The sequence below is a fragment of the Chelon labrosus genome, assembly GCF_963514085.1.
Source record: "Chelon labrosus genome assembly, chromosome: 7".
Taxonomy (NCBI): Eukaryota; Metazoa; Chordata; class Actinopteri; order Mugiliformes; family Mugilidae; genus Chelon; species Chelon labrosus.
In genome coordinates, this window is record NC_140343.1 from 9,587,422 (window position 1) to 9,611,555 (window position 24,134).

At 43.4% G+C, this 24,134-nt stretch overlaps 2 protein-coding genes across 2 annotated transcripts in view; one reads left to right on the forward strand and one right to left on the reverse strand.

Moving 5' to 3' along the window:
* LOC311490283 (glypican-1-like) overlaps positions 1-24,134 on the reverse strand; it is a 49,916-nt gene that overhangs the window by 18,419 nt on the left and 7,363 nt on the right. The window lies entirely within an intron of this gene.
* Positions 1,797-8,485, forward strand: LOC311491092 (uncharacterized protein; the record flags this gene model as incomplete). Its single annotated transcript, XM_084548961.1, has 2 exons — positions 1,797-1,824; positions 2,113-8,485. Exon 2 carries the CDS (start codon positions 2,408-2,410, stop codon positions 8,483-8,485), a length of 6,078 nt encoding a protein of 2,025 aa, XP_084405087.1. The 5' UTR covers positions 1,797-1,824; positions 2,113-2,407.

Consider the following 24,134-nt stretch of genomic DNA (forward strand, 5'->3'; position numbering starts at 1 on the left):
AATTATCGTGTCAAAAAGTGATGAGTGGAGGAGTTATCAGATACAGTCAGACAAGTAATTCCTTTGTTCCTTACTGACACCTTAAACCTTAATCATTACTAATCTAATCATACAAAGACGCCTCTCAGGATTAGTGTTGTTTTTGGCGGCCTGTTTTAATTTTAGTTTTAGTCTAGTCTTTGTGTCAAGCTGTCATTTTAGTTTTTATTAGTTTTAGTCATGTTCATACTCTTTTTAGTCTAGTCAAGTTTCAGTCAACTAAAAGTCTGAGCATTTTAGTCTTATTTTAGTCAGAATTATCCATGACTATTTTCGTCTAGTTTTAGTCGACGAAAACTGATGACATTTTCGTCTAGTCTTAGTCAACGAAAACTGATGACATTTAGTCTAGTTTTAGTCAATGAAAATTGTATTTTAGTCTCTTTTTAGTAATGCAATTCTATTTAACCCAGTCAATACAGTATAAGTAGCCTACCTTGTAGTATAGACAAAACCAAAATTTTCTTTTAGCCAAACCTATTTCAAACAAGGTTCTTATTATATTATTGTTACCTTATAGACTCAAGAATACATCCATTCCAGACACGGAAGACGCTGATTTGAATTTACAACATATTTATTTTACTATTTATTTACTATTTGCCGCACTTCTCCCTATCTTTCACCACAAGACATTCGGTTTTATTTTCCACTTCGGTGTATTTAAAGTTTTTCCAAATGTCTTCTCTTCTTCTTCTACCAAAGACCCCCGGCTGGCCCGCCATCGTTCCCTTTCTCTGTCACGCTACTCAGTAGCCTACTCACAGTTCTCTCGCTACTCAGTACTCACGCAAAGTCGCAGACTCACTGGAGCAGCTGCATCTTCTAAATAATGCCGCGAGTGGAGCTTGAGGAAGTGACGTCGCCTGCGAGAGAAACGGGCTCTCTGGACACAGGAAACAGAAAAACTACAAAATAATAATAATAACGCGACTAAACAAGACAAAATGACGTTGTAACATTTCGTCTCGTCTCGTTTTGGTCAACGAAAATGGAGAGACATTTTAGCATAGTTTTTATTTTGTAAACCACATTTAGTCTCGTTTTTATTCGTCAACAATATTGCATTATACATTTAATTATAGTCATCGTCGCATGACCAGCGTTTACGTTACGTCTCGTCTCGTTTTAGTCACGTGATAAAGGTTCGTTGACGACAATATTTAGTCATAGTTTTCGTTGACGAAAGCAACACTACTCAGGATCCTATCACCTTGAACAAAGGTGACAGTCTTTGTGGAGCATCTCTGGATCTTATCCCACTGACCGTTAGCCCTTGGGGGCTAACCCTAACCCTAACCCTAACCCTAAAACTGGTGATCATAAAAAGAGCACAAACACAGCTCAACTCAACACGACCTTGTTAAAACATGCCACCTCCAAGCTCTTTGCTCTGATGCCCATTTCCCGTACATGTATGAATAATCCAAAGTTGTTGCCAAAAATAACAGTCAAAGACGGACTAAACAGAATACCGCTCTTGTAGAATGGATTCTACTGCCATTGTCATGTCAGAACACAAGTCATCTCAAGAGCAGAGGGGAATCTGCACTCCAAACCTGTAGAGGGCAACCACACACAGGAACTCAACAGGTGCTCAACAGGAAGTCTTATAGGGACCATATTTGCCTGCGCACCCACTGGAAAAGCATGGCATGAAATGTTTGGATGCTGCTAACCTCCTCACTAGCTCTTGGAAGTCAAGACCACATTTGATTGTTGGTAAACTCCTCACTTACCTGAAGAAAAGACCACAACTCCTGATCAATCCAGAAGACGCAACTGGTATGGAATGAACAACTTTGGTTGATTGATTGGTGTAATGAAGTCATGCTTCTGGAGTGAATTATTATTATTATTATTATTAAGGACATTACAGTTTGTTATGCTATGCTATGAATATTGGTGAATTTAATTAAGTGATGACGACCTTATGTAACTGTTTGAGACCCTAAGTTAACTTAAATTACTTTTGTTTAAGAGTAGTGTAAAGTTTGTTTAAGGATAACTTTGAAAGAAAACATTTACTGTTATTTATTTGAAACTAAATGAATGTTTTTCTGTTTCTTGAAGGTTATCAACCTATTCTATTTTGTTTTATTATCTTCAAATCCATCATTTATTCAACTGAAAACTGAAAACTCAACCTGTCGTTAAGAAAATAAATGGACAATAAGAAGAATTGAGTTGTCCTTTGCATCTCTTGAAGATTGATCAAGCAGTTTGTCAAGTTTGGGCAGAGTTGTGGTCACAAAAACACACAGAACTTGACAGTTGATAACCACGCGTGGCAGGAAGACGAGGATCAAAGGCCTGAAGTCAAGCTGTTGACGCAAAGGAAAGAAGAAATAACTGGAAATTCTTCAACATGGCGAAGGAGACTCCCGGGAAGACAGTCAAGCAACTGAAGCAAGAGAGGACCTTAGCTAAAACTGCCTTCACCAAGCAAGCAAACTACCTGGGCAGAGCTGCAAAGAGCATGATCAAGCATGAGCTACAAGAGGAGTTCAGCAAGCTCAGTTCCCTGGCAAGGCATGTCAGTGATGCAAATGAGGAGTACAGGGCTGGCCTACTGGCGGATAATGAAGCTGGAACTGATGAGGACAAAGAAGTCAAGCTTGGCAAGGACCAGGAGGATGAGCTTGAAAAGACAATGGATGAGTGTGTCGCGAGACTGGATGAAGTCCGGAAAGCGGTCCAATCTAACCTCTGGCAAAGGTATGGTGACGAGGAGGTAAGCTCTGCAATCCAAGAAGCAGCAGTAGCCTGTGAAAGAGCTCATGCATGCCCCATCACTGCTATCAATAGGGATGGCTATGAACTGCAGATGGAAGGAGTGAGGAGGCTGATCCATGATGCAAGTGCAAGCCTGAAAGACTGGGAAAGATGGATCCCACCTGATCAGACAGCATACCTGGAGGACAGGGTAAAAGACCTGAGAGCATTTGGTAGCAACCTTGAAGCCAGAAGGGCAGAATTCCTCACTGCACAAAGAGTCACAGAAGAGGAAAGGAGAGAACCTCAACCTATGGCAGTTCAACAACCAGTGATGAGATTAAAGCCAACCAGTCTACCTAAATTCGCTGGGTTCAAGAGGAACTTCTACAGATGGAGAAGAGACTGGGAAAGCCTGCAAAGACAGGGAGAGCCAACCGGCTCGGTGGAAGTGAAAAAGTTCCAACTCCTTGACAGTGTGGACGAGAGAATATGCAGAGACCTACGCCTATCAACATACAACAGTGCTGAAGACATATTTCGAGTGCTTCAAAATAGGTATGGAAATAAGCCAGCAATCACCTTGGAAATAATTGAGGACCTGGAGAGGATCCCCCCTGTAAAGTCACACCAGCCAAGGAAGGTGATTGACCTAATTCAGGCTGTGGAAAAGGCCTTGAATGACCTCATCGAGCTTGAAAGCACTGGAGCCATCAAAAATCCCCTGGTGATCAGATCCATAGAGAGCAAACTGCCAGACAATGTGAAAAGAGATTGGCTCACATTCATGGTCAATCCAAGAAACAGAGTCACACCGGACAACCACTTCGACAGCCTACTCACATTCTTAAAGACTCAGGAGGATATTCTAGAGAGACTAGACCAACTAGGTGTAAGTGAAAAATCTGAAAAGAAGCCTACTTACCTGGAGAAGAAGTATGCTTCCACAAAGTCCACAAGGAAAGCAGAATGCGTTGTCTGTGGTGACGAAAGACACAGTGAGAAGATCTTCTTTTGCAAGAGGTTCAAAGAACTAAAGCCTAGCGAGAAGCTAATTGCTGTTGAAAAGCTGGGAGCATGTAGAAGATGCCTCATGTGTCATGCAGAGGGGGAGGAATGCGTGGACAAATACCTGTGCAGGAACAGAGACTGCAAGAGAGGAAAATCCTCAGACCATCATTTCTTTCTTTGCTTGAAGGGAGGATTCAAAGACAAAGAAGTGGGAAAACCCAGCACCAGAAGGCAAGCATTCACAGAAGAGCAGGAGAAATTAATATCTGAACTCACCCCAGTCATGGCAGAAAAATTCAGGAAGGCTTTCACCAACATGGCTGAAAAAACACACTGCACTGAAAAGAACCTACCTGGAGTGATGGACTCAAATACATGTGAGTTACCAGTTATTCTTATGCTTCTGGAAGTAACCGCCAATGCAGGACAGAAAATTGGAACCCTCATTGACTTGGCGTCGGATACCAATTACATCACTCACAGAGCGGCCAGAAGACTGAAGCTACGGAGTGAAAAGATCACGCTTGTTGTCCATGGAGTCGGAGGCATGGCTATAAAGGTAAAGACCAACAGATATTTACTCAAAGTGAGAGTCAAGACACCTGAAGGGACAGAGAAAGCCCATGAGCTCATCTGCTACGGCTTGGATGAGATTGCAAGAGTGCACAGAATAATCAAACCACAACAGCTCCAGAAGTTTTTCCCTGACACCAACCTGGAAGACCTTCAGAGACCAAAGCATGTTGAGCTTCTCATCAGCCACCGTGAAGGAAGACTTGCTCCACAAAGAGTAAAGGTAGTAGGAGACCTTGTTCTTTGGGACGGCCCATTAGGAAAGACTGTTGGCGGAGCACATACAGACCTGTGTGAAATAGTGGATATGGCACTGCATAATTCTGACACTCACTTTGCACGATCGATGAGAACCGCAGCAGTGAAGTATCAAGAAATTGCTGAAGAGCAAGAGTTCAAAGCTGAAACCAAAAGCACAGTTGCTGGCAGAGAGTTCTTAAACTGGTGGAAATGGGACAGCATTGGAGCAGCCTGCGAACCCCTGTGTGGTGGATGCCGGTGCGGAAACTGTCAACCAGGAGGCAAAGACATGACTTTGAGTGAGGAAAGAGAGCTGGAAATTATCAGACAAGGCCTCACCTATGTGAAAGCGGATGTTCACAGTCAGGAGCCTCACTGGGACACAAAGTATCCCTGGATTGAAGACCCAAGTTCCCTGCTCAACAACAGGAATGCAGTGGAAGCCACCTTTCTAAGGACAGAGAGACAGCTCAAGAGAGAACCAGAGTGGCGTGCGGCATACACAACTCAAGTCCATGAGATGGTGGAGAGGGGAGCAGCCAAGAAACTCACCAAGGAGACCATCGCCAACTGGAAAGGACCAGTATGGTACGTCAGCCACTTGGTGGCACCAAACCCTCACTCCATTACAACACCTGTGCGACTGGTATGGAACAGCAGTCAGAAATTTAAAGGGCTCAGCATGAATGACCTCCTTCTGAAAGGGCCTGATGTCCTTAATCCCATCCGAGCTGTGCTGCTAAGATTCAGAAGAGGAGTCCATGCTGCTCTTGGTGACATCAAGAAGATGTATAATTCTGTGTGGCTTGAAGACCTGGAGATGCACCTCCACAGATTTCTCTGGAGAGACAGCGAGGATGAAGAAATTGAGGAATATGCCATCACCAGAGTCAACATTGGCGATCGACCAGCAGGGTGTATCGCACAACTGGCCATGAGAGAGACAGCAAAGCTGCCCATTTTCACTCACCTGGAGGAGGAGCGTAGGATCCTTGAAGAGGATTCCTATGTAGATGACATCCTAACATCCCACAATGACCTGGAAAAACTAGACAAAACCACCAAAACAGTTGAAGAAATCCTAAAGGCAGGTGGATTCTTCCTCAAGCCGTGGGTCCGGTCAGGCCAAAGTGGGAGGCAGGAGTATGCAGCAGAACATCCAGCATCTTCAAATCGAGTCTTCATTCTTCCCAACCAGATGAGAGATGGAGACAACAAAGCCCTTGGAGTGGGCTACCTGGTTGAATCAGACAAACTGTACCTCATGACCTCGATTAACTTTTCGAAGAGGAAAAAGAAGATGAGAGTCAGCCAAAATCTCCTTGAAAAAGAGGTGAGGGAAAAAACTCCAAACCCGCTAACTAGAAGACAACTGCTTAGCCAAGTAGCTAGCTTATATGACCCAATAGGCCTCGCAACACCTGCCAAACAAAAGGGTGCCATCCTGGTCAGAAAAGCTTTTCAAGAAACTGGAGGAAAATCTCTGGCACAGGACACATGGGACAGACCTCTGTCTGAAAGACTGAGAGAAGAAGCCGTCCACCTGTTTGAGGAATACACACGTCTCAGCCAAGTAACCTTCCACAGAAGCCTCACACCAGTCAAAAAGATTGGAGGTCCCTGGGGAATAACATTCTCTGATGGGAGTGACCAGAGCTACGGAGCTGTCGCATACTTCAGGTGGGAGACTGAACAGGGCATCCTGGTCCGGCTTGTTGAGTCCAAAGCAAAGCTCACACCACTGGACCAAAAGGGAGAACCAGTAAAGGCTGAGGTCTGTGGTGCTGTCTTTGCTGCAAGACTCAGAAAATACATCGAAAAACACAGTCGAATGCAAGTTGAACGTTGGTTCCATCTGCTGGACAGTCAAACCGTGCTAGGAGCAATCCAAAGAGACAGCTATGGGTTCCAAACATTTTTTGCAAACAGGGTTGGAGAGATCCAGAAATCCACATCTGTTGAAGACTGGAGATGGATTTCAGGTGAACAAAACATCGCTGACCTTGTAACGAGAGGAGCAACTCCAGAAGAACTCAAAGAGAACTCTGTGTGGCAAAATGGACCAGAGTTTCTGAAACGACCCGTTGGTGAATGGCCCATAAAGTCAGCCAAAGACATTGCTGCACATGCTAAAGAAGGCATAAACAAGCTCCAAAGGAAAGGTTTCACAGCAGCACTAACCCGAGCGCAGGTGAAAATGCTTCCAACCACTGCTCCAGGCAAAGCTGACCAAAGCAAGGACCTGCAAAGCATTCCAAATGGAGAAGAACGCCAAATCCGAGTCCAGAGACCACCTGCTGGTTCTGCAGTGAAAAACATTATTGACATCAGCAAGTTCAGCAGTTTAACCAAGCTGACCAGAGTTATTGCATGGGTGTGGAGAGCTGCCACGAAGTGGAGAAAAGTACTGGTCAAGACCTCAGCCACAAGTAAGCCAAAGGAGGAGGGAATTCCTTCAGCCCAAAAGATCAAATCCAGAGCCAAAGAAGCTGCACTCACTGTAAGTGAGTGTAAAGATGCGCTCAGGGATATCTTCCTTGCGGCTCAAGAGGAGATAATCTTTCCAGGCACCACACTCAACAGACTTGCTGTGTACAGAGATGAGAACACCGGTCTTTTACTCTGTGGAGGAAGGTTCCAAATCTTCAATGAAGAAAAAACTGCAGTACCAATCTTACCTTGCACATCCTGGATATCTAATCTTCTAGCCCAGGAAGCTCACAATGCAAACCATGAGGAAATTGCAGGTACACTCCTCCGAATGAGAAGGAAAGCCTGGGTAGTAAGAGGCCGGAAACTGGCTCAAAAGGTTGTTAATGACTGCATAACATGCAGAAAAGCCAAGGCCAGGAGATGCCAGCAGATCATGAGTGACCTTCCACCTGAGAGAATAACACCAGCCAATCCATTCGAGTACACAACAGTGGACTTATTTGGACCTTACGAAGTGAAGGATGAAGTGAGGAAGAAGGTAAAGCTCAAAGTGTGGGGAATTGTCTTCTGCTGCATGGCATCCAGAGCTATACACACAGACCTCGTGAGTGATCAGTCAGCTGAAGGCTTCCTGTTGGCCTACCAACGATTCACAGCGCTGAGAGGACATCCGAGGAAACTGTGGTCCGATCCTGGAAAGAACTTTGTTGGAGCCAGACCTGCCCTCAAAGAGCTCTACACATTTCTGGACCAACTGGAAAGGTCAAACCTTGAAAATGAAGCCTCCAAACATGGCACAGAATGGAGCTGGAAAATCCATCCAGCAGACTCACCTCACAGGAATGGAGCCGCTGAAGCAGCTGTCCGCACTGTGAAACGAGCTTTGCACAATCTGGGAGGGAATGGAGTCTTCACATGGAGTGAGTTTCAAACCTTCCTTTACATGGCTTCCAACCTCGCCAATGAAAGACCTATTGATGCCAGGACTCAGAGTCGGGAGGACTGTGTGGAATACATCAGCCCAAATTCACTTCTGCTTGGAAGAGCTGGACCCAGTGGAGATCCAGGAATCTTTGACTTTGAAGGTTACTCTTACAAAAGACTGAGAGCCATCCAAACAGAAGTTGACCGGTTTTGGAGGAAATGGAGCCAGTTAGCAGGACCAAACCTGTTTGTCAGGACCAAGTGGCACACAGCACACAGGAATGTGGCTATTGGAGATGTTGTCTGGCTAGTTGACCAGAACACCCTGAGAGGTCAGTTCAGACTTGGAAGAGTTGTTGATGTCAACACTGACAAGAAAGGAATTGTAAGGGATGTACATGTCAGGACCTTTCCCAGCTACCCAGTCTCCACTGTCAAACTCACTCAAAAGATGAAAAAACCATCATCCAAAATACCTGCTACAATTCTTCACAGAGATGTCAGACGGATAGTTGTCCTACTTCCAATTGAAGAGCAACAACAAAATTGAAGATGAGACGACTGAAACCAGTACATTATGCAACTGGTGTGACCTCCTTGGGTTGAATAACCAGGAGGTCAAGTGGGAGGTGTCATGTCAGAACACAAGTCATCTCAAGAGCAGAGGGGAATCTGCACTCCAAACCTGTAGAGGGCAACCACACACAGGAACTCAACAGGTGCTCAACAGGAAGTCTTATAGGGACCATATTTGCCTGCGCACCCACTGGAAAAGCATGGCATGAAATGTTTGGATGCTGCTAACCTCCTCACTAGCTCTTGGAAGTCAAGACCACATTTGATTGTTGGTAAACTCCTCACTTACCTGAAGAAAAGACCACAACTCCTGATCAATCCAGAAGACGCAACTGGTATGGAATGAACAACTTTGGTTGATTGATTGGTGTAATGAAGTCATGCTTCTGGAGTGAATTATTATTATTATTATTATTAAGGACATTACAGTTTGTTATGCTATGCTATGAATATTGGTGAATTTAATTAAGTGATGACGACCTTATGTAACTGTTTGAGACCCTAAGTTAACTTAAATTACTTTTGTTTAAGAGTAGTGTAAAGTTTGTTTAAGGATAACTTTGAAAGAAAACATTTACTGTTATTTATTTGAAACTAAATGAATGTTTTTCTGTTTCTTGAAGGTTATCAACCTATTCTATTTTGTTTTATTATCTTCAAATCCATCATTTATTCAACTGAAAACTGAAAACTCAACCTGTCGTTAAGAAAATAAATGGACAATAAGAAGAATTGAGTTGTCCTTTGCATCTCTTGAAGATTGATCAAGCAGTTTGTCAAGTTTGGGCAGAGTTGTGGTCACAAAAACACACAGAACTTGACAGCCATGTAGTCCTCCAACAAGGAAACCTGGTCAGCAGAAACTATCCTGCAGCTCTGTAAGCAATGCTGAAAACTGAATAGTGTGCAGCTTTAGGAGAGACGGTGTCTAACCTTTGACTGAGGTTAATTTGACTCTAGCCACACTTGCAGTATATGGAACAACTTTAATGGAGTTTATGGAACAACTGACGCGTTTCGGTTCGTGGCCTTCATCAGGGTCAATCGAAGACCAGCGCGTGGGCACGACTTCTACAATTTGATCCAAATACAACGTTTATTAGCCAAATAAAGGTCTGTATTTTTACCAATTCAGGCGTTTAAACTCGCTCATAATACTGAAGTAGAAACACTCACTCAGATTAAGACCTTGACACATCAAGCTGACAGTCAGTCATTGGCCATTGTTGTGTGAGCGACTGTGACTCTGGTTTTTGTGACTGGTTTTGAATTGGCGGCAGTCAGTTTGTAGCTCTTCCTAGCCTCCCAGCTGACAGTAGCTCTTTGGGTTTCCACTTTTCTTTTTAAATGACAAATACAGAATACTGCCACCTGCTGGTATGGAGAGTTATTTCTCATACGGTGTTTTCCAAGTGCAACTATTTGGCGCAGACACAAGTGATGTGAGGCAACGTCACAGTCGGCCTTCGTTGCTTGCAGTTCTTTGTTGCTGGTTTGGTGTGTCTGGGCCTTTACAAGATTATAGGTGTTGTTGTCTACATAATACTTGCATCTTTAAGTCGCATTTTTCTTTCACTAAGACTGAGATGAACAGCAAGTAAATTTGCCACACTTGTTCCTGGGAACCAGGAAACTGTAAAACTGAACAACAGCAAACAGCAATTAAATGGCATTTAAGTACAAATGCAATTTTAGCCAGTGGTTCTTTGATCTTAGAATTTTATTATTGCACATTACTGGACCAAAAACATTGACTGCAGAAATGAATAAAAAAACAAACTCTTGTGCAGTCATTTAACAATCAACCATTAGTTGTGTTTATGCAGGAAAGGTCACCTTCTTCGTGCATAAAATCCTGCGTCACATCATTGCAATCTTCATCCCAATCAACTCAAAGTGCCACTTTGTTCAATCACAGCCCTCTATTTTTGGTATTGCTACTCATTCACTTTCTCTTAAATTTTACCAGCATCTCTCTCTCTCTCACACACACACACACATATTTTTTACCTTGTTAACACCAGCATGAATCGTGATGAGGTAAATTCTTTAGTATCGATCATGTGGAAGCGTCTGATGTTACATTTATGGGGATAATTTGTTTAATGCTGGATATTACGCCAAGCAGAGATCACAGTTTCCCACAGCCCTCCTGGAGCTAAGGGCCGCATTAGGAGAAAACGCAGAACCTCATTCTGCTTGCAGGGGAATTTTGCACTTAATCATTAGCGTGACCATTTAATTCAAAACTTGTTTTTGGTTTCGCCTGCAGACGTATCACAGCTTACCCCGGTAGCCATGGAAACCACATCAAGTCGACAGCGCTGAGCCATTCATTTCCCTTTCCCATCAAAAGCATCTGGCTCTCGCTTTCTTCTCAGTGTCACACCCTCCTACTTCGTCTCACTTTTTTTCTCTGAATTCCTTGTAGCGGCCCCGACATACCTGAGCCCGTCTCGACAAGTGAGCCAACCTGAGCACGTGTGCCAAGCAGGCAAACAGATAATTCTCTGCTGCTCTGCAGGGCTGAGAGGAAACCATGCAGGAGGGGAGCAAAGAGCTGAACATAGGCCACTCAGTAGTGCGGCATGACGGACACTTCAGAGGCGACATAGCCAAAGAACCACCTATAATCTAAACCTATTCTCAGTGGCCATTAACTAAACTGAGACTCAAATTAAACTCCCATAAACACAAACCTTTAATAAACCAAGCCAACACTTTTGTCTCGCCAACACCCTGATTTAATGAAAGACATACTTTGTTGATACAGCAATTCATTTAAACATTTGACAGCAGCTTTCTGTTTACCACAGTCTGACACTTATAATTAATTAATCTCTCCCGTTATGGTGTTATTGTTTTGGTGGCCTGCTGCTCGCATGTCACACACAGTTTGGCTTTTGGCTACAATCACATAATTGGTATTTGCCCTGCGGTAATTGCATGTTCGTGGGAAGATTTTGCTCTTTCCTCTCTCAAGTTGTTTATTTTTACAATGTGGTTTCATAACAGAAATTCTATGGAATTGGGCTGCAAAAATATCACACATTTACCCAGTCCAAGTAAATGTGGTTGAGCTGTTTGTTGCAGTGAGTTATTTGACCTGAAGCTACTGAAGATCGAGTGGACTGTTTTTAACTGACCTGATCAACAGCGACAGAAAATTGTCTCTAATTGAATTTGAGTGGTAATCTCAAGATCTCCGGTTTGTTCTATTTGGCTCCCCCTGTGGCAATAAGTGGTAATTGCATGTATGTATTGCATTTGCTCAACAGACAAATGAAAATCTTCCAGACTGACACTTTAACGCCCCAGTCCAACTACAAAGTTCTGCCAAGATCCTGTAGCTGTAATTATTATCTGCGGCATCATTAATTTTAATCAGTGTTTCTCAGTGTTTGACATGTCTATTTGCTTCTTTCATGGGCGTTATATGAGAAAATTTAAATCATTATCACGTTTGCACATTTAGTACAGAGTAGGTGATTAGCTTGTTTAGAGCAAAAATCTGAAAACAACTAGCTTAGCTCCTTCTGAAACCAGAGGCCGACAGTTTGTTGTAATGTGTTTATTAAATAAATGAGGTAAAGCTTTAGAGGTTCTGTAAGGCTAGCTAGTTTCCCTTGCTTTCAGACTTTATGCTAAGCTAAGCTTAGCTAAGCTAATTACCTTTTGGCTCCCGCTATACTTCATTCAAGACAGCTAAATCCAAGGCTGGTGACAGTGCAAACAATTTCTCTGTTTTACCTTCTGGCGTACCAACTTATAGGTGGTTTAGGCTCCTGCACCAATTTGACACCGTAGCTATGGTGACAGCGCAGAATATACGCAGACCCTAGTGCCGTAACTGATGTGGACCTCCCCCGAAATGTAACTATGCGTTGCGGCAACACATGTGGCAAGAGCTGTGATTGGTCCGCTTGGTAGTAGCGTGTTTCCACTTTAGTATTTCTGGCTGCTTCTCCAGCTTTGCAATTTTCAAACTGATTGTTTTGGATCAACAAAGATGGAACACATCGAGGAAAGGTTAACTGAGGAGGTTCGGAGATACACACATTTGTATGACTTATCTTTGGCAAAATTTTGGCGAAAGTTTCAGTCGCCATTGCTGAAAGTGAAGCAGGAAGTGGAAACAGAAATGAACCCGACTGGCAAAAAAGACACAGCACCAACTAGTGTTTTTGTGGCGTTTCAACAGAGCGAGCCAGGCGTAGGCTACGTACGTAGGTTACGGCGTCTGTTTCCCGCAGTACCTTAAACAAGCCTTTACTCTTTTCCACTTAAAGCACAGTTCAGGTGATGAGTAAAAAGACAACAAAAGTCTCAACTTTCAGACTCTTTATCCCCAAAAATTACTATTTATTCACGAAACATTAAACAAAACAACTGCAGAGAATACTTAGGTTATAAAAATGAGGTAGTGTCGCGAGTAATCATATCTAAGCATGCCACACATAACAATGCTTCTAAACAGAGCCAGATTAACACCACTAAATGCAAAACGGCCTCATTTGGGAGCTTAAGAGAACAAACACACTCAAACACACACTCCTCCCTTCGTGGCCTTGATTAGTCGGATCAAGGCCACCAGACAAACAACTGAGAAGATCAGGTCACTGCATTTCATAACAAACACAGCAGGTATTAAAGTTAAATGTACAGAATACGCTTTTATTCACAGCACACAAAAAAGGTGAGGTGAGGCATTTAATGTTACATGCTGCTGCACAGACATAACAGCCTGAGGATGTGGGTTATGCTGAATGAAAGGAATTATCTTTTATCTTAACACACACACACACAAATACACACCACAGCTCTGAATATGTGGTAAAAAGCTATCAACGCATGCAGACACAGCTCACTTTTTGGTGTCAAATGTGGATGTGAAAACATCCAGGCTACAAAGACACACTCACAAAGAAAGAGAGAGATCTTTAATCACAATTTTGAGTTTTTGCTCAGCTAGTTAAAAGTTTTTTTTTGCAGTTGCACTTTCCTCAGTTTCAACTAATTAAACACAATTTCCTTACCATAAAAAATACAAGATCAATTTACTTGAGAAACTCGAGAGATGCTTCTAATATCGGAGACTGTTGAGGCATCTAGCTGGTTAAATGAGACGTGTAAATTTAATTAGACTCTGGGCCGCAGCAGAAATGCTCCACCTTACCTGCACCGACACTGCAGACTAATGTTTCTCAGAGGCCGGATGGTATATGCCGAGGCTGAATCAGCGAACTCAAAGGCACAACTGGAGTGTGTCAAACGACTAGTTTCCACATGTTAGGCTGTACTTCAACCGGGTTTAGCTGCTGACAAAGAAAGGATGTTCTTTTGAAAAGAACCAAGCAAAGTAAATAAGTTCATGATGAGGTCAGATTCAACTCCTGCTCCAGGTTAGCCAAATACAGTAGATAAAAGGTTGAATGATCACCTAAACTATATTTTGGAAACGTCTATCACAGGTTTGACCAACTTCCGTCACCCTGAAATCTTCCGCAGTTCTCTTGTGGATTTATTACGGTTTTAAGAACTTTCTCCCACAGCGTCAATGTGCTCATTTTTACGTTCACCTCTCCATAAATAGGTTGCTAAACAGCTAGACTGCTGTCTGACAATGACTCGTGGTCATTTTCTGGCGTCGGGTCATCGATGAACGTCTGTGGCTCGGGGTTTTTCAACTTGGCACTACTCAAAATCTTGTAACTAGCGGCAAAACAAGTCGGTAAGAGAGATCACTCTGATTGGCTACTCATCTTAGCAAACCAGTGCAGAAGAAGAGAAAGTTCAAATGTCACACAGAGGTTCCTTCTCATTTTACATCTTCATCATCAACATCAATACTTTTACAACATGGTTAACTACAATTAATAAACTGTAGACCAACTAATTCCTTCATTCATTCATTTTCTGTAACCACTTGTCCTCTGGAAGGTCATGTGGCGGCTGGAGCCTATCCCAGCTGTCACTGGGCGAAAGGCGGGGTACACCCTGGACAGGTCGCAAGTCTATCGCAGGACTAACACAGAGAGACAGACAACCATTCACACTCATGTGCACACACAAGCATGTCTTTGGACAGTGGGAGGAAGCCGGAGTACCTGGAGAGAACCCACGCAGACACAGGGAGAACATGCAAACTCCACACAGAAAGGCCCAGATGGAACTGTAGACCAATTGTCCAACTAAATTGCAGCTAAATTGCGCTAACTGCCTGTGACCGGTGTGTTCAGGTGCAACTTTATGCCCTGATGTCACAGTCAGTCTTCATCGCCTGTAGTTCTTTGATGCTGGTTTTGGTGAGTACCTCAACATCGACACAAGAGGCTTGTTAGCGTAAAGGTAGTTGCCAATGACTAAGGAGCACAGGCTTTGGCCTCGTGATGGAAAACATTGGTTTCACAATATTGCAGGATATACCATTCAAACCATTTCCAAATATGTCTTATGAACTCTGTTGCTGAGCATTTTATAATCTTGCGCACATGTCTAACTCTCAACGATACGCGTGTCTTTCATTTCCTTGTTCTGGCTCAGCACAGCACATATCAGTCATGTAACTCTGTTTCTGTACACTTAAAGGTTGATTATGCGGTTGAGAGCCGAACCAAACATAAACAGACTTATCGCAATGTGATAATGACAGATTGTCTTGTGATAATTATACCTGAAAGCATTTTAATTTGTAAACTAATGTCATCTATTTTGGTTTGGCTATCTTGTTTATTTATGTCACATTTTTCTTGTCAATGCTGTCAAAGAAAAGGAAATTTATAGATAGTATTACCTCGTGACTGCACAATAATAGAGTGTAAACATACTGGTATCATTGTCCTATATAACAGAAATTAAAGGCAGATGAGTCTTCACCTTCTCACCCTGATTTCCTCACAGTTCCAGTCTCGTCTCACCCTGTCCCTCCCTCAATCCACGCTGCCTCCCTCTCAACTCTTCTCTTAAAATCAGTTTCATCTTACATCCTTTCATTCGACTCTAAAGATCGCCGTCTGATCCCTTCATCTTTCTTCACTTCCTCCTCTCCTGCTGAGTTTAAAAGTGCGCCGGAGGAAGTGACCTCGCACCGTGTTACCGCGATAACGGCCCATCTCGTTGTAACCGCTCTGACCTCCGACCCCGGAAGTCGTAACGGCAGACACGCACACGCGAACGCCCCGTTTTTGCTGCGATCGCATTACAAATAAAATGCGAAATCAGCGCTTTAAAGAGCCTCCATTTTAACGCACAAACACTCACACGCCCTCAGTCTGCCCTAGCCCTGCCGTCACACACGCCACATCAAAGAGCCCCATAGCCAAGCAGTAAAAGTGGTGCAGTGGTTTGAATTTATCCCCTTCAGTCAGACGTTTATTCGCCGCTTCCCTTTCTTAATGAGCGTCTTACAATAACCCTGTCACTTACTGCGGCGAATTACTGCTACCTAAATGAGGGGCTGACGGTATGTCTGCATGCACATGTGTGTGTGTTTCCATCAGACACTCTCTTCCCCATTTGAGGGCACCTGTATGTGATTTAAAGTCCCACATGGCCTTTCTCCCAAAGTACACTTTTACCTTTTTACTATCCACAGCAAGGGGGGGGCAAAGGATTCGAGAGACGCAGAGCTGTAATGATGGAAGAGGACAGAGAGACGGAGGGATGAGAAAGCAATAAAATGCAACTGAAAGAGGGAAAGACTATTGACGAAAGAGAGAGCGAATAAAAGTAAATTACGAAACTCTAATCAGCTTTTAGGCAGTGGGTACATCTGTAGCTTATTATCTTTTCTGTGATTTTGTGATTTAAAGTCCTGGCTGATCGATTTAAAAAGTTGCTTACACTTGTGGCAGTTCAACACAATTTTCCCCCCCAAGCAAACAAACCACTGACAGCTCTGGTCCACATGAAAATCAATGCCGCTGCTGGTCTGGTAGCTTTATCAATACTTGCCGCAGATATAAGAAAGAAACAGCTCGACAAACTGTGCAAAAAAAAAAATCCTCTCGCAGCTCTAGATGTTATTCGAAATGGAGCCGAAACGTTCATTTCACTGCCTGTTGTGATCAGCCTCGTGTGGCTAGATTCAATTCTAATCGGGTTATGAGACTGGTAACATGCCATTTGGATTTCAATATAGGAGAGAGAGTGGAACAAAAAATTGGGATAGCAGTCGTCCAACCAATTAGAGCCAGTTTGTTGTAAAGAGGTTTTAATTCCGCGGCGCACAAATGACATGTATGACTACGCTGCCGTTACTCTTCTGTCCATAACCACATAAACTCCGTCGAAACGATTTGACTGGCCTGACAGATGTTTGCCAGAGCATAAAACAGATCAGCAATAAATGTCTGGATGGGGGAGGTCTGTTTCCAGCTGCTTATTTAATTTGGACTGGAAGTAACAAAAAGGAACTACAGCAATGGTTTGTCACTATAGTTACAGCATTATTAGACGAATCGACAATGAAGATGTACTTCGGTGTGGCCCGGGCAACAGGTGTAGCAGCCTTTCAAACAAGCCATGTGAACCACATTAGCTTAGCATGTGGCATAAAGTTAATTAGCTCTAATCACACTTTTTCTAAGTACGCTCAAGGACAGAAGGGGCTGATGAACATGTGCCTGGATTTATAGTCATAAATATTAAATTTAACATCCCTCCAGTGGAGGATCATATTTCGTGACAATCCCTGCCATGGCCGTGAAGATATTTTCATCTCGCTGAGATCTGTTAGCTTTTAAGCAATTGGTATAATGAGCAAATACTTACTCCTTGTTCCTCTGATCTTCTCATTAATTTTATAATGCTGCACCGTAATATATCAACCCCAGATTCTTATGTATGAAACACTGAAAACATAAAACAGAGAGGAAACATATATGAATGCTAAAGTGAGACAGGAAAAAGAGAAAACTGCAAAATAAAGGCAGAGAAAGGAGAGAAGGAAGGAAGGAGGTGAAGGCAAACAGTGTTTTTCTTGAACCTTTCCTCATTTTATTACTGAACTAAAAATATCCCACCACCCCACAGTCCAGCCCTGTCTGCTGCCCAGTGTGTGTGTGTGTGTGTGTGTGTGTGTGTGTGTGTGTGTGTGTGTGTGTGGCATGGCACCGACTCCACCGTATAATACCATAATTCTATGTAATTTCTGGGAGACGTTAAAGGCTTTTAAACTAACTACTACTTTTACTCCCCTACACTCAGTCTGTAAAAAAAAATGACAACATGTGCCAACTGGTGTGTGCCACGCTGCGACGAGTCAGCGTCTCTCTCAGTGACTGTGCACATTTGTGGAAGTATGCAGAGGCAAAGGTCACGTCAGCCATCTCCGACAACAGGGATTAGCCGTTATTTTCAGCTGACCTGATAAACAGGAAATGGCTCCGTTGCATCGTGATGAATTAAAAGGTAACTGAGTAATAGTGAGAGCTTCAGTGACATGGCAAATGAGAGAAAGGCCCCAAAATACGGGAATAAATATGGAGTGAGTGTGTTACTCCCTCCGTGGTCAGATCGGTGCCGTGAGAAGTCCTGCTGTGAGCTAAGAACCGCTAACACACAGATTAACAGGCCAGGATTAGCAAGAGATTAGACATCAGCCGTTAATCCAACAAGCGCAGCGTTTGCAGTGGTGATGGAAAGGTGGTGAGCGAGAGGTGGGAATAAATTAATGTGTGTGAGCGAAGGGGCACGTCAGAGGCAGATCCTCCATCCCGGCTCTTTCTCAGCAGGGGGCATCAAATCTCTGCGGTCGGACGAACATTAGGTCACAGACTGAGGTCGGGGCGTTTCCAGGTCAAGTCCTCAGCGTCGGAGCAACTGAAGGAAAGTGACGATGATCAGAACCGGTGGGAGAGCGGCCACGTGGTTTGGAAGTATGATAAAGGCTGTAACCGCTGTAAGAAGTTACAGCGAGTAAAAAGTAAATTTACCACTAAATAAGAAACAAAACTTTTAACAACCTGCATTCAAACTTGTTCATCATAATAAAACCATTTTAGACCTAGGAGAAGCATTGTTTACCATTAATCACCATGCGTACTGTTGAGTGTGATTTAATTAGAAATGCAAATGTGTTATTTAAAAACTTGGAGCCCAACGTTTATGGAAATCTACATCGTTTTATAGGTTTGTATATGCAAAACTGCTTGTAGCTTGCAGATACGCTGGAAAGCAGTGTTGCTGTATGAGCCATTGTTGTATTCTTGTCCTGTTACAGATAAGGAAGCAACGGCGACTCAGAGGTTCTGACCACTGACCAAAAACAAGACGAAACTCACTGTCGAGTCCAAAAATGTCAGAAAGACCTTGTCTGTCGAGATGCTGATGTGTAGGGGCTGCCTTGCTCTGGTAAGTCATTTAATTTTTACAAAGCATGCATCTCCATTAGCAGAATTTGCACACTTCTGAGTATCGGGGTTTGGACTTTTTTCCAGCATCCGGTTGACGTCATAACTGAGCATGAACATAACTCGTTGGTGTACGCCTCTTTGCAATTTATGGACCTGTTAGAGCATGAAGCCAGCGCTCCTCGTTCTGGTTCTGTAACTCCAAATCCTTGCCCACATTTTGGATTTTTTGTCATTTGAATAAGTCGAGACGTTACGCTCATTGACGTGCAATGAGAAAACCAAAAAGCTTTAACTCGGCTAAAAGGAAATAAAATCCCTCAAACAGCTTCAGTGATGAGTGATGGCGACAGTGATCACTGGAGAAAAAACAACCGCCATTGACATGAGGTTTATCATGGTCAGAGCAGAACGGAGAAGAAAAGCAGCTGTTTAAATTTCATAGTGAGCGTTTCCTCTTCTGATTATTCACATTAATTCATTATTATGTCTTTCAATGTGCCCACAGGCAAAGCGCTGTAAGTGCTGCGCTGGAGCTGCTGCGCAAAGCGTGGTACATTTCCAAAAGCCACACGGACGCCCTAGTGTATCATCACAACATGACTCACATACTGTCTTCACAATGTTATGAGCCAAAGAGCTGTTTTTTATGCAGTTTGCCACCTTTATCAGATAAACTTCTCTGTCACTCGTAACAGCAAAGCACGTACTAAAAAACAAATGCCGTGAAATAAAAAATAGGATGAAATAACCCCCGCGCTGTAGCTCGGGAGGTTAAAGTGATATAAAGTATGAGGGAGCACAGTGAGGCTCGGAGAAGCACAAACACAGCAGGCCTGGTCAGGGTCAGGCTTTTCACAGCAACAAGTCTAATTATAGGCCGGCGTCTGAGCCTCACATGCAGAAACACATGCAAAAAAACCTAATGCACACGGTGATGGATCCCTCAGACCGGTCTCGGGTTCTCCATTAACAACCACACCTCTCATCCCAGGGGGCTGGCACAGAGCTGTTAGTGTCCATGTGTGTCTTAACTTTCAACAAATCACCATCTCGCCGTGAGAGTGAAACGCTGGAATCCAGGGTGAAAGCTATAGCGTGATCTCTCATTGATCTGACCTTTTTGAATCCACTCCTCTGCCTTAAAATCAATCCTCATCTCACTCTGCTAACGTGTACTGTATCAAAGATGATCACCTCCTTCGGCCGCTCCTGGAAACCCGGTGCCAGGTCTGTTTGTTTTGCATTGCAGAGCCAAGACAGATACACCTGCCAGGGACAGCCAGTGGCGCTCAGTCAGATCTGATAACTAATCTCCACCCGTGATCTTATCCGTACCGTGTGTGTGCGCATGTGTGTGGCTATGACCTCTCAGTTAGGACACTTCCTGTCAACAGCAATGAGTGGCCTTAGATTTTCCTCCAAAGAGGTTGTTGAGGTTATAAAACCGATAAAAAACTACTTACAAACTACTGTCTTATACATCGAGCAGGCATAACATTATGAAGAATGGTGTTAGTGGGAGCCTTTGGGTCCTATGGGTTGAGGGGAGGGGCCTCTGTGGATCATCCCACAGATACTTGATCAGTTTGGGATCTAGTGAATTTGGAGGCCAGGTCAACACAGTTGTTCCTAAGCCGTTTTTGTGTGTGTGCCTGTGTCAGGTTGCATCCTGCTGGGGATGGCTGTTGCCATCAAGGAGTGTCACTGCTATGTATGTCAATGACACATAGATACAGTATGTATGAAATCTTTATTGACTATTTCTCCTATTTCTTATTATTTTGCTCCTATTATATCATTTAACACAAGTCAAACATCTTCACCCGGATCAGTTCACAATGTATGCTGTATAGTTGGGAGCACATGTTTATATTACTGACGGGCTAATCACCAGACACCACCGAAAGACAATGGTTGGCACAACAACATGTTATCTATTATCGGTTATTTCAACTTTTTATTGGCTACATTTAGATGATCAATATTTCTTCAGCATGACTGAAACCCTTTTGAGTTTAGATTTCAAATTAACTGTTTACATGGACACTAAATAATATGATCTGATAAAATATATGTGTCAACATGCCCCCAAGAAAATCATTCACAACTTTTCTGCCTACTGTTGACCATCTAATGCCAACTTTATAAAAAAGAAAAAAAAAGATAGACAAAGACGACAAGATGGAGCCGGGTTTTGCCCGTATCAATTCCGGCTTCATTCATCTTCATTCAGCCGGCTATTTAGCTACCTCCATGTTGTTTGTCTCTCCTGGAAACTCATCCTGTCACCTGATGTTTACCCCACATTGGGCAAACATTTGCAGAAAGAATATATTTATTCTCACCAGAGAGAAAGATTATCAGGGTTACATCCTCTCACATCAGTTTCTTCCTGATTGGGCCAATCTGCTCGGATTATTAGTTTAAAATCAGTTCCCACGTGAAAGTAGCCATTGTTGCATACATGTTATCGTGGTCCAATATGCAACTTAAACAATGGGCTAGTAGCAACTGACATAGATGAAAGTTATTGCATATTCTCAATATTTCAATGAGAAAAAGATTATTCCTTTAAACACAAAGTACTGTTCCAAGCAGGCTATTTATTTATTTATTTTTTTATCTCGTGGAGGATCTTTCACATAAAACTATACTCTTTATTCACAATCACACAACTAACTTGCACTGGCATATATATATATTCTGTAAAATGTAGAAATCAGTACAGACCTGTGCATATATGAAGGTAAAAGATCAATTGATGCAGTGAAGGGTTTTAGCTCACAAACACTGATTTTCATGCATCACATTTTGCATTCATTACAACAGTTAGTCCTTGTAATAACCAATTAATCACTGTTCAGTGGTGGCAGCGCCGCAGTTGCGTGTTGGGCTGCAAAGCTTAGTGACATGGAAAGCAGAGCGCTGTGACGCCTCAGTGTATTGTCTCCAAAGCGCCTTTCTGAACGTTACACACCGCGGACACGGCGCTTGTGTCCTTCGCTGAAATTACAAAGCCCAGCGCACGACAGCTAATGCGCAAACTGCAAGCGAAGCCGACACATCTCACCCACTCGTGCCGCCTCTATCCACTGTTGTATTAAACATGTTGCTTCTTCAGCCGAGGAGCACTGTGAAGGCTTAAACATCCATTACTTTATTCATCCGTGTGTTTATCTCTATCTATCTTAAAATAAAAGCAAAATAATAAGTTTTTGCTGAAGGTGGATGACCAAAACTGAAAGATCATCAGTTTTTGAACATTAAAAACAAAGAAAAACAGAAAACATCTACATTCTCATGCCTAAAAATGGCTTGAAATGCTATGTGGCCCTGGATTCAGCTCAGAAAAACGACCAGTATAACAAGTGGCACACAAGTTTATGTAAATGTGTGTTAGCGGAGTGACACAAATACCAATAAATCTCCATTCCTTCCACGCTCACAGTGTAATATATACAGCACGTACACACATGCTGTGCACAGGGCTCCGCGGAGCATTATGTATGAGGAGCGTTGACTCATAAAGCAGCCGAGCAACCACAACATCCACCACATCAGAGACACAACTCATCTTTTCATTTGGAAAACAGATGGATACTCAATTCCCGGGTAGGAGGAGGAGGAGGAGGAGGAGGAGGAGGAGGAGGAGGAAGGGAGGGCAGGATGAGACGAGCACCGGGAGGAGGAGAAAGTAAAAACGGCGTGCGATAAGGAGGGGCATGTAAACATTAAAGGGAGGATGAGAGAACAAGGACAAGAGGCGTGAACTGGAGAGTGGAGGAGAGAAAGCAGCAGAAGAGGAGGACAGAGGTTATCGAGAAGCGATGCTGATTTGTTCCACATCGATTTTAGGTGCAAAGATTGATGTTAAGGCATCGAACGTGTAGCTGCTCTGCTCTTTTTCTTTTTTTTCCCCTTCCTTCACCCACCGCTCCTACAATACGTGATGATCATGGTGATTGAGGAGGGCTGCATGACTCTGACCCTTCATCAGTTTGACTTGATTATATGTTGGCAGCGGAGGAATTTAATCTTCGTGTGCCTCTACTCGCAGTCATTCTGGATAACATGGGTCCATACCTATATGTAAATGTGCGTTATTAACTTTGGAGTATTACCAACAAGTCCTCCAAGCTGAACGACCAGACAATGTGGTTCAGGTTAAAACATAAAACCATTGTGCCATTTGTCATGGTCAAAATACAGATGGAGAGGACAGAGATTAAAAGAAATGTTGAATAAATGGACATGGACTGTATATAAATACGGGCAAATCCTTCATAAGGACACCCACAGGACCTCTAAAGAGCAGTTTTGAGGCTTGGTGTAGTCGGCCTGACTGACTCCACACGCAACTCCCATATAATCCAAAAATGTTATGTTTTGGGGCCGACCATCCGTCTGGCAAATTCCTTCTGGTGGCAAAATATTTCTGGAACAGTTTGAGGAAATTTCTTCAAATTTGGAATTCAAGAATGACCTCAGTCACTTCATGTCCATCCCATTCTTGTGTGCGTTTTTAAATTTGGGACTTCAGGATGAACTGATTAAATTTGGTGGTGACCAAAGTTCAAAGTCTCCGTGACCTCACAAAACAGGTTTTGCACCTTACATTAAGTAATCATATTCGAATTACAGCTAAATTGTACACAAATGTCTGTCTTGCGCTGCTGGTATGAAATGCTTTCTCTAGGAGAAACCTTGATTACACAGTAGCAGGGGTTGGCCGGGTTGGCCGGGCTTGACGTGCCGAAGCAGCTTGTACTCGACCCGAAACCTGTCTGGTCTCACGTGGTATGAGACTATAGTCCATTACCTGGAGGAGGTTAGGGAAGGGGACAAACAGACCAACCCCAAAACAATCCCGAGCCCAGAAATGGGGGAAGGTTGAGCTTGGGGCCAGCAACCCCAACTCCTAAAACAAACTTATGCTACAGAAACATTGAACTCAGAAAGACAGACTCCAATCCTGATGGAGGAAGGCTCTTCTCTAAGAAGAAGCATGACGCTGGGGGGGGGGGGGGGGGGGGGGGGGGGGTGATGATGTACACAAATGTACAAACAGGACAAGACGAGAAGCAACCTCTGGGGCTGAAAAACAACAAAGCCAAGATGGCAGTGCCAAAAGATGCAGTTCCACAAATGGCCACTTGAGGCTGGCTCCAAACACAAGTTAGTCCCCCCCTTGACTTTCAGTCATTCATTCATTCATTTTCCTGCTTCTTGTGGGGAGGTGAGCGGCGGCGTACGTCGTGGACCGCTCAC